A 14,979-nucleotide genomic window follows, 5' to 3' on the forward strand; every position below is an offset into this window, starting at 1 on the left:
AATCATTTGTTTGAGGACTACAAATCCATCAAGGCCTGACAGCTAGCTGCTAATGCTAACCTGATCTCCATGACAACGTGCATAAACACCTGCCATTTTACTTATATTTTACTTATATTCTCACTGTTACTGGTACTTTATGATACTTTTTCACTATTATTGTTGTTATTACACACATAAATGTATCACCGCTCATTCTAACATCCAACACATTTTCCATCTCTAGAATGGGAGCTTTCAAAGCAATGGCTGACTGTGTAAAACAAACTCTCAGACCAGACCCAGTCCACCGTCTCTGGCTGGAGCTCCAGGTAGAATCCACACTCCTTCAACAAACATTCACTGCACACTGAATCTTTCTGGAGGTGTGAAATATGGATCAAGCCTGTTTTCCTTTCATACCTTTGTTGTTTTTTTGCTAACTCCTGCAATCAGACTCGATTTTGTTGTTGTTGTTGTTGTTGCCTGAATACTCGTTTGAAGATGCAACAGTTTTCCGTTGTGTGTTGTCAGGACCACAGCTATGCCCGGCCCCCTCTCCCAGCCGCCAAGCGGCGTAAAAAGAAAAATGTCTCGGGTAACGTGGCTCATTCACGACACAAAGCTCGACTGTTTTTGTTGTTCATGATATCTAACCAATTCACTTCTCGTTTGTTTTGGTAGCTGGAGAACGCTGGACAGCTGGGAGTTCATATGAATTGTTTCTGTGCACTACGTCTTACTCCGCCGACCTGCTCAGTCCCACCAGGCTCAAGCTGACGATGCACACGTCCACAAAGAGACGAAGCACAGAAGAGACCTGGGGGATGCCAAAGAGCAAGAGGGTCAAGGTGAGCGCTGCTGCCTATCAGCTCACCATTAAACTGGATCCAGATACAGTGAGGGACTTGTTTTCCCATTACAAACATGATGAATGAGTTTGTTTTCTCTCTCTAGACATCCAGGATGTCCACGAACATAAAGGTAAGATCACTTATCCTGACTCACTTTTTCCCCCCATGTTGCCTGAACACTCGTTTTCAACACAGTCTTCCATTGTGTGTTTTCAGGACCACAACTCTGGTCCACCAGCTCGCCCCACACACAGGCCCCGCCCACTTCTAGTGGAGGAGAGGAGTGGCTGCTGCAAAAAGGTAATGAGCTGCAGGCAGAGTCCACAACCTTCCACCCGTTGATGTGGAAGTTAATTCTACTTTTCAAAGTAAAGCTCAGCTCAGCACTTTTCAGGTTATTTCATTGTCCTTTTAATGCTTTTTTTGATGCAGAGATGGTTGAAACAGTGGGCAGACTCCCAGCAGACTGGCCATTCGTCCCCCAAGCTGCTGTCCAGTGGTAAGAACATCATGCTGGATTCTCACAAACAAGCAGAACTGAGCTAGTGGAGGCTGCTGTTGACTTTCCCTGTGTCGTTGTTTTATGTTAGAGCTTTGTAACTCTTCCAGGTTGTGGATAGTTGAGGAGTGTTGGTCTCGGCTTTCCTGAAGTTTTTCCTGACATCTCATGTTTTGAAATTCACAGAGCTCAACCTGCCTCTCAAGAAGAGACGGTCCAGGTACCTGGCAGACTTGATGCCAGTACTGTGAACCATCTGACTCGCCACTCCTGCAGAGCGTCGATAACTTTTTAAATAAAACAAAAAAGTTCTGCAAAAAGATGGTCTCTGACTCATAAACTTCAAATAATCAATGAAAAACCAGGCAGGAATCATGTGTTTGCTCAAATTGTCCCCAGACATGGAACACACACACACACACACACACACACACACACACACACACACACACACACACACACACACACACACACACACACACACACACACACACACACACACACACACACACACACACACCTGGGGGGTATTGTAGAAAACCAGGATAAGGGATAAAGCCTGGAAAAATCAGCTATCCTGGATAAAGTTATCCCCAAAGTGGTTGAAAGAAAGCAGGCCAGGTTCATCCAGGTGAAGTAACCATGGTGATTTATCCTCTACAACTATCCTGCTGCAGAGCAGGTGAGTTGTAGAGGATGAACATCCCTGGTGTGGCTCTGCTGTCTGCACTGTGACAAATTATTGTTTTACAGAATGTTCATAGTTTTTATACGTTTGTCCACCAAATTATAATAAATAAGCATTTAATTTGTCCGTTGACTTTTGGTTTTAATATTTTTTAATGATCATGATGACAAAAATAACATAAAAACACAAGATTTGAGCAATTAAAGTGAGACGACAGATGGTTTATTGCAGTGTTTTTCAACCACTAGATATAGTCAGGTGTGCCGTGGGAAATGATCCAATGACACATTTTTTCTAAGAGAACATTTACTCTCACAGCCGCTGTCAGCTGTGAGAGCAGTGTGCAGAGTAATCTAGTATAAATACTGTGGTGAGCGCCGCAGAAGAATTGCTCTGAGTGGAGGTTCTATTCTGCCAGCTGAACACCAGTGGCTTGGTGCCACTGATTAAACAAACAGAGAACATCTTTCCTTTCTCTTTGTCTTTCCGTCATCTTGTCTGTTTAACAAACTTTTAGACTTCTTAAAGTCCTCCTCACTACTTCTAGTGGTTTTCCACCTGAAGGAGCTCTGAGGCCTCAGGATGCTTTGTGAATTACTTTTATCTATGTATGTATGTATGTATGTATTGGCTCCCTTGTATGTATACTTACAGTTTTTTATCTTTTATATTTACAACTTTTTCTTTTTGTCTTACTCTATTTCTACTCTCTACCTCAAGAGTTGTCTTTTGATTTCATTGTACAATGACACATTATTCTATTCTATTCTAAATGTTCTGATCAACATTTTCTTTAGTCTTTGTGACTTTAATTATTGTTATTGAAGCAGTTCAGCATGTTCCTTTTTCTTCACCTCATGGTTTTATTGCCATCTAGTGGCTGAACTCTGTACAGATCTGATGTGTGATATTTCTCTTTCTAAGCTTCAACTGCAGAAACTGAACTTTACCAACATCAGCAGCTCGGGGCTTCATCAGCAGGGCCGCCCCTGGCCAAGTGGGGGCCCTAAGCAGGATTTTATTTTTGGGCCCCCCTTCCAATAACATAATAATAATTATGATAATAAATTACAATTACTAACGAATCAAATGAACAGCCTCAATCAACAGTGGAACAGGAACTTTGTAGATCAAAAGTGGAACAATAACTTTACAGATCAACAGTAGAACAATATCTCCAGTCCACATCTAGACACAATTATCATCTCTTCTGTCTCATGATTAGCACCAGCAGACATGCTAGCAGTTTATGTTTATGCCAATAAGTCAGATGGTGACGCTTCGCGCTTTCAATCATTGCATCTCTTTTTTCTCTCTCTCTCCTGCCTCAGGCTGACTTGGTGGCGGTGTTCTACGCGCCTCTCGGCAAAATGCAGCGCATCCTTTGCGCATTTGCAGAGAATGATGATACTTTATTGATCCCGAGGGAAATTCAATTGACTTGCGCAAAATGGGCCCCCCCCCCCGTGGATCGCGGGGCCCTACGCACAGCGCGTGTTCTGCATGTAGGGAGGGGCGGGCCTGGTAGTAGCAGCAGTAGTAGTCGTAGTAGTAGTGGTAGCAGTGAGTGACTGAGCCTGATGTGAATGAAGTATTTGTACAGGCATGCTGGTGGCTCGTGTCACTGTGGCACTTCGCACACAGTAATAAACGCCACTGTCCTCAGGCTGCAGACTCAGCCCTGTTAATTCCACTCTGCTGGCAGCAGCGAGTGTGCGGTAGCTGAATTTGTTTTTCAGCGCATTGTTTTGGTAAAAGTCTCCTCCACCCCATCGAACCAAAATCCACTCCATTGCTGCTCCTTGCCGCTTTCTGATCCAACCTGTAGCAAATCTGCTGTCAGTCAAAGAATAACCAGACACCTGACAGGTGATGGTCAAAGACTGCCCAGGCTGCGCGGACATTGAATCAGGCTGAATGAAACTGACACTGACGACACCTGTTGGAATAAGAAACCATCATCAGTTTCATCATTCGTGTAATTATTCAGTGTTTCTCCTCTGTTTATAAGTAAGTGAAAACTCCTCACAGGAAACAGCTGCCAGCAGCAGTAACGGCGCCACAGAGAACATGATGGAAGCTGCAGCTGAACTGATGTGAGCTCTTCTGCCACATGGCTGCACCCTTATAAGGCAACAAAGGAATAATAAATTAAAAAAAAGAGCACAATTTACATAGTGATATTAACAAGACATGTAAATCATATTAAAATCTATTCAAATGAAAATGATTTCCTTCTCATTTGCAAATGTTATGCGCTAAAGCAACAGATTAAAAATGATACCTTCACCATGAGCATGATGGAGGGAAACATAGTAATTAGATTAATTTGGCTCAGTTATGAGCTGCTACTGTGAAGCCATTTTCTGGACATTTCTTCCCACTAACCCAAAACACTGGAGTGCTTAGCACAGTAATACAATGCACATTTCTATGAGAGTAAGTCCCAGGTAAATCTTGGCGTTGCTGTTACTTGTGTTTTTTTCTACCTTGCACAATGCACAAATAAAACCTTGGGAGGGAAATAGTTAAACTTAATCTATTTAAAATGTATTGAATCAAATGAAAAAACTAAATCCATCTTGATTCCCCAATGATTTGTTCAGGTAACTTTAAAAGTAGGTTCATATTATCAGTATGTTTTGTCACTTTTTTACTTTTCCAACAGTAAATTATTATATGATAGTCAGGGTAATTTGCGAGCTCCTCCAGCTCAGTAGAAATTAAACCACCAACCTTCAGCTGGGTTTAAAATCAGCTGATTCACCTTCAGTTGTTCTCGTCAGATGCTTTGTGGCTGTGAAATGTGGGCAAATTGACAGAAAGACACAAATTCCACAAATATCTGTCGCCACTGTCTCGTTCCAAAAGATGAGGTCCATCCCATTGTTGCGGTGGACGCTTTGTCGGCCCCACAAACCTGCTGACATGCACATTAAATCATTTGGAATTAAAAACTTGAACAATTCTCATGAAATTCCCTGAAGAAATATGAAAATCCAAAACGGGCCCTTATGTACAATTGGATTTAGTTTTTGTTGTTGTTGTTATTTAAAAATAAATATCGATACATTGAAATAGATGTGCTGTGAACTTCTCTATATATCTGACAAAAGAATACGTTCACTGATTTCACACCAAATCAGAATTATGGGGGGTCGTTGATCAAAATCAAGTCAATATTTAAAACTGCAGAGTTCAACCACATCCACATTTTACTGCGCTCCACAAATTAGACATTTTGAAAATGTGTTTATGATACTGAGGAAATTGAGCTTGCCTAGTTACATTTTAAGAGCCACCTACAAAGTCTCTGTTTAATATCATCTCAAATTATGTAGCATTTCAACAGGTTTCAGGGTTTGGTCTATACTAATTATGGCGGCATGTGTGAGTTACAACTTCATCAAGTTTGTGCGAGCCTTTTGAATATAATTTTTTTAGTATTTAATCTAATTTATAGGAAAATATGAGGAAGTGTAATTTATGAAAGCTACATGGACAAGTTCATCAAGTTGATCTTCCTGATCTTGAACCTTTTTTTGGCAGTTTGGACTCAGACGGTTTTCAAGCCCTTCTAAGCTGTGGTTTTTGACTGATTGGAAGTTTTCTTTTACTGGAATTTGAAACATTTTGGAAAGAATGCACATTGTCAGAGTAAATCAAAAACATCAAGAGAAACCAAAGTTCTTTATTGTGCAAAATGTGGGAAAGAAAACCTAAAATGCTCCCAAGCTTTATTAATTCACCGTATTAAAAAAAAATCCTGTGGTCATAATAAAAACTTGCTATGAATAAATGCTTGCTCCATCACCAGCCTATTGGTATTACTCCCTTACATTGACAGACATTTTTGTGGATCAAAATGTCACATTTATCAATGATAAATCACATTTTCCCACAAAGAATCAATACATAACACTAACATAAGTCATATATAGTTCATTATTTGGTTGTTTTTTACTATATCTGTGAGACCAACAGCAGTGGTTTGTAGAAAGCACCAGATCTAGAATTACTGAGCAAACTGAGCCATACTTTAATCACAATAGCGCACAAACTGAATGGCTTCAGCCTTCCTCCTGTTGTGATGCTGGTTTACTGTCCTTGCATCAAAGCATAAATGCATAAAGTAAGCATTTAAAGTAAACATTTTACTGCAGCTGCTATAGTATCTATAGTGAACTATAGTATCTAGCATACAGGCTTCTCCAGTAATTGGACTTTCTGACAAATGACAGTACATGCATCTTTGTTCCTTTCTTTTTGCCTTGCTTCCAGGGCATCAGGGTCATGAACAGGGCGCAACAGAGCCAAACAACGCTGTTGAAGACAAAGCCAAAAAGAGAACACCAGTCAGATGAATCCAAAATGTTTTGATGTACCAATGTGTTTTTCCTGATACCTCTTTGAGGGGGCCCTTGGTGAGACAGATTTTACCAACAACCCAGATTGGTGCCGCAACCACAGAGGAAAGAGCTATGGCCCAGCCCACACCGTACGCCCAGCGTGGGAACGCATCTCCCCTCCTGGATGTGAGCGGCGTGTATTCCAAAAAGAAGCAGACAAAACCAACCTTGAAGGAAATAAAAGAGGGGGAAAAAACAGGCGCCTTCCATATCAGTTACGTCTCACACAGCACAAATGTATTTATTTATTTTTTAACAGAATGAATGTTGGGGGTTGTGTCATATTTTCTGAAAAGTAAGGAGTCACTTTTGTATGCATGTAGTGAGATATCAGTGTCACTCTGAACCTCATGCACCGCGACTGGTAAATACAGAAGCCAATTTTGTGTGTTGTAGTGTGTCGTCCTGCGGCTCCATCCCAGGTTTTCTAAAAGTAAAATGGGAGGTAGAGCCATCAGCTATCAGGTGCTTCTCATGTGGAATCAGCTCCCAGTTTCCATGAGAGACTGACACAGTCCCTGCTTTTAAGATTAGGTTTGAAACTTTTCAGTTTAATAAAGCTTACCGTTTTGTCTAGGGGCGGACCACCTTGTACCGTTAAGCTCCACTAGGTTTAGACTGCTGGGAGACTTTTATTTATATGAGCTTCTTTCTGTTCTCACTTTCTATACAGAGATGTTTCAAGAATTTCCCTAGGATTAATAAAGCATTTCTGACCTATTTCTATTCGAATCGAATTGAATTGAATTGAATTGAATCATCTTCCTCACATTACCTCACATTTAAGTTACAAATTAAATGTTTCATGTGCATGTCAATGAATATATGATAAATGCATGTGTCACATTTGTTTATTTGGTAGTGTGATAAATTGCTTCATGGTTGATCCTATCAAGTTGATTGTTATGGCATAGTGTTTGAAAAGACAAACGCAGGTCTAACGCATGTTATTTCAGACACTTTGCACACAAATGCACACACTTCGTTGTTACATAGTGAAAGATGTGGGAGAAAATTTTTTAATGTGAAATAGCTGTTTAGTTCAATTAGGAAAAAGCTTTTTGAAACATTCATGGCTAAAAAGCAGTGAAAGTGGTCCAGTCAAAGATATGGATTACAATCTCAAATCGTTCATTTTTTTACTCACTGTTATTCTCTTCTATCCTGCTTTGTCTGAGACCAAAGCAAGTAATGACTGTTAATGGCTGTTCACTCACAACAGAGAGCAGAGGGGTGAAGTATCGCCAGCACAGGATGAAGAAACAGTGTGGCTTCTGTCCGATCATCTTCTCAACCTCGTCACTCAGCCGCTCAGCACCTTCAGTACGAACGCATCATGTTTTGATATTTATAATGACAAAAATCAAATTGTAAAATACCTTAACTTTACAGTGGTTCTGCTTACCAAAGCCCCACCCTACAGCAAGACACTGCAGCAGGCCAACAAACAATATGCTCGCTCCACTGGCACCATAGTAGTCAATCAGCTCAAAGAGATAGATCCCCCCCTGGACATCACAGGGCAAACAACATGCTTACAGTATACACGCTTTAAATTGGTCTTCTGTTATAAAATAATTAGTGGGCATGAGATTCAGGGTGAGTACTTGAGTGACGGTGGAGAGCTGTATGATGAAGCAGACCAAGCAGAAGAGCAGGAGAAAGAACTCTCGGCGCCAGGGTCTGCGCATCTGCATCGGGAACATGTCGACCACAGTTGACGTTATCGTCTCCAAACCTGTGAACTGAGACACATTAAGAAGAATGTGTCTTAGTCATTAGTCATTTTGTTGTGCAACAGAAGGATTTTGGGACTCCAACAGTATCAACTGAGTTTTCTTTGCTATCATACTGTTTGACCAAAGATTTATCAGCGACAGTGAATACTTGGCAGCGGTAAGCACTGCGCAGTCTTACCACTGTGTCCAGCCCCAACAGAATGAGCATGAGGAAGAAGCAGGAGGCCCATAGCTGAGGAAGAGGCATCATGGCTACAGCCTGAGGAAACGCAATGAATGCCAAACCAAGACCTGCCAGGACATTAAGGGGCTTTTCAACAAACTTATGACGATGCAAATGACATTTTCAAAATAAAACCAAGCTTTAACGTTTAAAGATACCTGAATCGACCACTGCGTCGATGGGAATTCCCTGGCGATGAGCCATGAAGCCCAAAGTTGAGAAAACTGCAAAGCCAGCAACAAGGCTGGTGCAAGTGTTGAGTGCACACAACCACAAGCTGTCTCTGCATGAGAAAGGAACCGATCAGAGTGACACAAGACATCAGAGTTCAAGGTTCTATTTAAGTCGCCATAAACCAATGTAAGAGGTCACATCGCGGACTCCAAAATATACCAAAAACCATTACTAGTAGTGTGGCAATCACATGGCTTACTTGTAACAGTTGTTTTTCTCTTTGTTGTAGCTGCCCAGTGTGATTATGCTTCCGGCCGAAACACCATAAGAGAAAAGGACCTGAGAACAAGCATCCATCCACACCTGACGAAAAAAAGGTGAAGGGAAACACAACTGATATCGTCATATGAGGGACAGCGACTGGTGGGTAACGTTCAATATTTGCTCCTCTGTAACAATCTTGTTTGATCGTCAAAAACAAACGATACCACTCTGTATTTGCAACTGTCCCCAAATAAATAAGCAGGACATTTGAAAGCTGCAGGCTTCGCCCACCTGAAGCTTTGCCAGATGAGAAGCGTCTGGATACAGGTAATAGACCACACCCTGCCAGGCTCCTGGCAGCGTCAGTCCCCTGACCAGCAAGATGGCCAACATGGCATAGGGGAACACAGCGGTAAAATAAACAACCTGAAATCCCAAGAAACACAAGCAAGATTAGAGGATAATGCTGTTATTTATGTCATGAATAAACCACAAGTACTTGGTTATGCTCTTGTGTTTCCCTGTTTTATAAATACAAATCAGATAAAGAACAAAAAGCAAAAATTGGATTAAAAAATTATCATGGTCAGTTCTGATTCTGGTTCAGGTTGTGAACTATTCTTTGTATGAATGTTGGCAGACCTTCCCGGTGGTGCGAACTCCTTTCCAGACGCTGAAGTAGCAGGCCAGCCAGCAGACCAGCAGACACAGCAGCAGCTCCCACTGCACCGAACCAACATCCTCAATTCCCGCAGACATGGACAGCAGTTTCCTCCTGTGTACAATGAGCGGACGATAAGGAGCATGATTATTAAATTTGAACAATGTCCGGTTGAGATCTCTCATGTCAATGAAGAAGAATTAGAAACTATATGGTTAAAATATTCAATGATTGAATAAGTGTTATAAGTGTTGATGTTTTATTTTGTGCGCAAATTGCACACATATTGTTAGTGTGTAACAGGGTCATGCCTTCAAAAATTCTGAATATGGAGCAATAATTTGACGACGTACAGTATACCTTAACAGAGAAACCATTACAGACTTCTTGCAGCAGTCTTCTGCCATGTGTAAACAATAGAGCAACACTGACTCACTCCCAAAACTCAGAAACTGAAGACTTGGTGAAATTTCCAGATGTCCAGTCCAGCGTCACGTTGCCACTGTGCTCTGTAGTGTTTATTGAAGTGAGTTCCACACATTTGTCTGTTGACATTCAGAGAGAAAAATCTGTCTTTCAATTGTAAGATTGCAAACCGGTGAAACTTTGGCCCAGTTTTTAAACAGGCATTTAAATGGTGTCGATGAAATTAGCTCGTAGTTGCGAATGTGAATCATTGTATGGCTCTGTATGTGTTTCCCTGTGATGAAATGGTGACCTCTTTGAGGTCATCTGTCTTCTTCATCATTTGGAAAAGTGAATTTACAAGCATATGCTTGGGCATGAAGATTTCATGTTATTAGCCATCATTCAGTTCACACCTGTATGCTGTTAGATGAACCAATAAAAATCTGACCAGTTCAACCTAAAGAGATTTAATTTAAGATTTTGCATCCAAGTTTGTAAGTGACTTTTCTGCATTACAACTGTATGAGTTTAATCAAAAACAGTTAAGTGTTATTTGCAAACTGACAGTTGCATTGTGGTCATCTCACAGCACCTAACATTCAAATCAAAGAGTGTGCCTGTTGGGGATTCAGATTTCACTTGTATGGACTGAATAACATTATTGTGGGTCACTAGAAGTCAGTGTTGTATCAAGTATGTTTTCGATCACACCTCATGGTAGGATTATTTAGTTACTCTAAAAAATGATATCATTGTAGCAGAAATTGTATTCATTACTGAAACTGATGTTTTTTAACCATGTTTCAAAGCAGGATCTATACAATTCTGACCGGTGTTCCATGGATTGTTGCAGGTGACCCAGGGCAGAGGATCTCTGAAACAGTAGATGAGGTACAGGAGAGCCCAGGCCAAGATCACAATGTAGAATCTGGAATACAGCTGGATCACAATGATAGAATAACCAGCCCCTGGAAGTTAAACACACCAACAACAACAAAAACAACTTATTTTCACATGTTAAGACCTGGCAACAAAAAAATAAAAATGAAAAATTGTCTGTCCTGAAAAGGGATAAACATAAAAAATATCATTAAAAATTATTGGACTTTTTTTTTTTATTATTATTTTATTGTCTTTTCAAGAAATACTGGACAAGGAAACGGAAGTTTACTTATGCAACACCATTCAGGTAAGGAAAGGTGCTTCACAAGGAAATATAATTAATACATTAAAACAATGTATTTATTTATTCATTCATTCATTCATTCATTCATTCATTCATTCATTTATTTGGACATGACGATGCATATTAATGTACAAACAATCTCGTTATTTATCACCAGGTTGCTGTAAAGAAGCCGGATTCAGCACAAGGTTAATATCCATTGTCCCACACATAAATCCATACAGATATATAAAAACAATGAAGTGAAACAAAGACAATGATGATGAAATCATTCTTAAAATAACAATTAAAGATAATAAATGAGTCTAAAATGTGTCCCCTGTGTGTTGAATATTTTTCTTACATTCTCAAGGATGTTCAGAGGTTCCAACTGTAATAGCTTGGATTGTCGCAGTGACTATTATAATCTCCCACTGTGATACACTGCTACCAGGAGTGTACAGGAGGACAGGTACAGGACACCGACCTGGGACTCCGTCACATGGTGCGCCACATTACCACCAACACTAAAGAGGTGGTGGTGGCCTTCAGGAGACTGAGGCTGCAACCGGAGCCTGTCACCATCACTGGGCTATATGTGCACATTGTACAGAAATACAAATACCTGGGGGTACAGCTGAATGACAGGGAAGACTGGTCTTGTAACACAGAGGTCACAGGAACAAATAACTCCTGCAACGTTGTTTCCATTTGCTTATCTATATTCCTCTGATGAACACAATCAAATCACATTTTTTAAGTTTTTGTGACTGAAGTGATATTTTTACCTCACAATGCTCTGTTTATTCATCTTATATTGGTTAACAAATTTAAAAAAGAAGAGGCATATGTGTAAACAGTGGAGATCAACTTCCAAATGCAAACTGCTGCTGGCAACTCAGTGTGTTTAAGTTAATTTACCCTGGCTGCTAAGACACCTTTGGCACTGTAAGAAAAGTAAACATGGTTTGTCAAACAACAGTGGAAGAGCTGCCTCAGGGAAGCAGTTAGTTTATCTATAGAGACCGTTTTAGACAAAATGTAGCAAAAGTGTTTAGAAATGTACAGAACCGAGCCCCTCCCATGCCCTACAGACTGAACAATAAATCTTTCATCAAGTCTACTTCACTTGGCAGTCATCACATGAAAAGAGAAAACGATGTTTTCATAATAAACTGACTTCGATCAACATAACAGATTCAATGCACAAGATCAGCTAATCCTGCCATATTCCAAAGAAGATGGAGGTTTATCAGTACCAGTGTCTTTGACACTGTGGTGGAATCTCAATCGTCTAAATGGACTGCTGATATTTCCCAAGGGCAGACGGGAGCAGGATGCTAAAGAGACAGTTTACAATGACGAGCCCTGAGCTTTAAAACACTGAAGGGGTTTCTTAGGTCGGAAAACTCATTGTCACTGCTGCCACAGCTCTGAAACGAGACTGTGTGGATTGGGGTGTGCGGTGGATCCTGTGACGACTGCAGGACAACAGAAGGTGGACTCCATGACTCACCCGTGTTACTGATGCTGACCATTTTGGTACAGCGGTATGCTCAAGTATCAGGGACTTAGAAGTATTTTGAAATGAAAACGTGGGATAAGTCTGATACTGACGCGTCAAGAAGAAATGTGGTGATTACCTTGCGCCATCGGGCAGAGCTTGGTCCAGCAGGTGATGGTACCCTCCTGAGTGTACTGACCAATCACAGTCTCCAGGATGTAGAGCGGCACGCCACACAGCACAGCAAAGAAAAAGTAAGGTATCAGGAAAACGCCTGTGCTCACAGACACAAAGGAGGAAATTCTCTTTCAGGCATTATTCATTTTTGTTGATGATAACCCCTTTTTAATTTGCTCACAAATTTGTGTAAAAAACAACAACATGTAAATACTATCAATTGGGCCGTAGATCATTTTGACAAATCCCCTGAAATAAACTGCAGGAAATGGCCATTTGTCGAATTTACTATCGCATAGATTAACAGTTAGCACTTTTAAAGGAATTTGGCTGTTTTGGTTGTTCAATACTAGTTGCTTTGTAACTCTAGAAAGTCAGAAAATTAATTCATAATTGAATAAATACATCTGATATTGGTGACTTTTTTATGATTGTTTGTCTTTTCAGATGAATGAAAAGCATCTCTGCATGCTGTGAGATCGCAAGATTAGATTAAAATGTGACTGTTGTACTTGTCAGGAATGTTCAGTGAGTTCTCATTTGCAACAACACAAAACATAAATGTGACCGCCTCAAAATTATAAACTAGATTAGACTGTTTGGTATTTTTAACATTCAGTAAAAGTCAGGGATTTATTTCTAATCTAGAATTTTTTTTTTATTGTCCCTGACAAATAAACCAATAAACTAAATTAAACTACCTCCAGCTCGACAAATATATGTCAATGTACATATGAAAAGTATTTTTTTTAAATGTATGATTCATAGCATGTTTTGATTTATATGTCTGCAATAAAAATGGTCATCAGGACAAAATGCACTAATCAATTCAGCTTACCTCCTCCATTTTTAAAGCACAGGTAGGGGAACCTCCACACGTTGCCCAGGCCCACGATATTTCCTGCCGATGCCAGGATAAATTCCCTTTTTTTGGTCCAATGTTCCCTGTTTTTCTGGACGGTCTCCATTCTTGTCTTCACACTTCAGGTAGCTGATTACTAATGCAGCTTCACATTACAGTGGGTGTGGTAGACACAAGTCGGGGAGACTGGATATGGTTGTAACACTTTTTGCTTCAGCACTTGTAACTCACTGAATTTCTGGGCTCGGGTTCTCAAACCTTTATACCAAGTACCCACATTTGTTGACTACAAATAGCACCAATTCAAACCTCTGCTAGAATATCACGGACAGTGTGAGTTGATGTCAAATACATGGTGTTCCTTTGTTACAACCTACCCCACGACCAGGGTAGGTTATAACACATGCTGGGCTAAGTTGTAACAACTCGACAAAAGAAGCAAAAACAGAAGACAGGCCATGTAATATGCTTCAAAAAGAGATGCATTTATCCTCATTGACAGGCTTTTTCGATTTATCTTGCGCCTACACTAGTATTCAGTCCTTCTCTCATCTAACCTGTCATATTAGTGACAAGCCTGTGTTATGCATACCTCACGTGGAGTGAGTCTATAAAATAGGTCTGCTGCCTGAGTCAAATAGTCAGCCAACATTTCCTCCTGCTCCTCGGAGAAAACGTTGTTGCTGCTCCAGTAACCTACACTGGGAAAACCACTGGAGCCCTGGTCTCTCAGCTTCTGCAGTGTTTTACAGTATCTGCTCACTGTTCCATGGCAGATCTCATTTCTCTTCGCCACTGATCTGACCGACTTGCCCTTCTTTGTGACCTCATCAGATACTTTTTTTAAAAAACATTTGCAGGCACACCTCGGTCAGTCTTTGTTTTCCACAGGCCTAGGCATTCTGTAAAAGTATTAAAATCAAGAATGTGGTATTAGTCGTATGTAAGCGGAAGGTTGTAACATGATGTGTTACAAGCCACCCCACCCCTGTCCGCCATTGTTTAGCTAGCTGTATTAGCATAGTGGTTTGAAATTAGCAGGGGAAACGTGCATCACATTTTGCCTGAGAAACTACAATTTAATCTAATGTAAGTCATATAGTTTTATGTACAATAGTTTAAGTACTAAACAAAATATAGTCTTGGTCAAAAAAATTACTTTCATACCTCAAAATTCATTTTGACTCTGCATGCACTTGTTTCCAGCCTTGATAATCACCATGTGGGATCGGGGAGGAAGTGGGTAAACATTGATATCATCATATGCCTCCTATCATATCCCTGATTGGTGGAAGATTGGTGGAGACCATACCCGGTCTCCCCTGTCTTCCAACTGACTGTCATGTTGGATGAATGAGACCAGAACTTGAACC

At 40.5% G+C, this 14,979-nt stretch overlaps 1 protein-coding gene across 1 annotated transcript; it reads right to left on the reverse strand.

Moving 5' to 3' along the window:
* Positions 1-4,789: 4,789 nt before the first annotated feature.
* LOC308145184 (sodium- and chloride-dependent betaine transporter-like) lies at positions 4,790-13,712 on the reverse strand (the record flags this gene model as incomplete). Its single annotated transcript, XM_080516546.1, has 15 exons — positions 4,790-4,817; positions 6,291-6,343; positions 6,426-6,596; positions 7,647-7,747; positions 7,835-7,937; positions 8,037-8,174; positions 8,347-8,459; positions 8,550-8,674; positions 8,825-8,928; positions 9,121-9,255; positions 9,472-9,604; positions 9,927-10,035; positions 10,729-10,866; positions 12,707-12,841; positions 13,583-13,712. The coding sequence occupies 15 exons, from the start codon at positions 13,710-13,712 to the stop codon at positions 4,790-4,792; spliced, it is 1,716 nt and encodes a 571-aa protein (XP_080372672.1).
* Positions 13,713-14,979: the final 1,267 nt, after the last annotated feature.

Source organism: Blennius ocellaris, assembly GCF_963422515.1.
Source record: "Blennius ocellaris genome assembly, chromosome: 20".
Taxonomy (NCBI): domain Eukaryota; kingdom Metazoa; phylum Chordata; class Actinopteri; order Blenniiformes; family Blenniidae; genus Blennius; species Blennius ocellaris.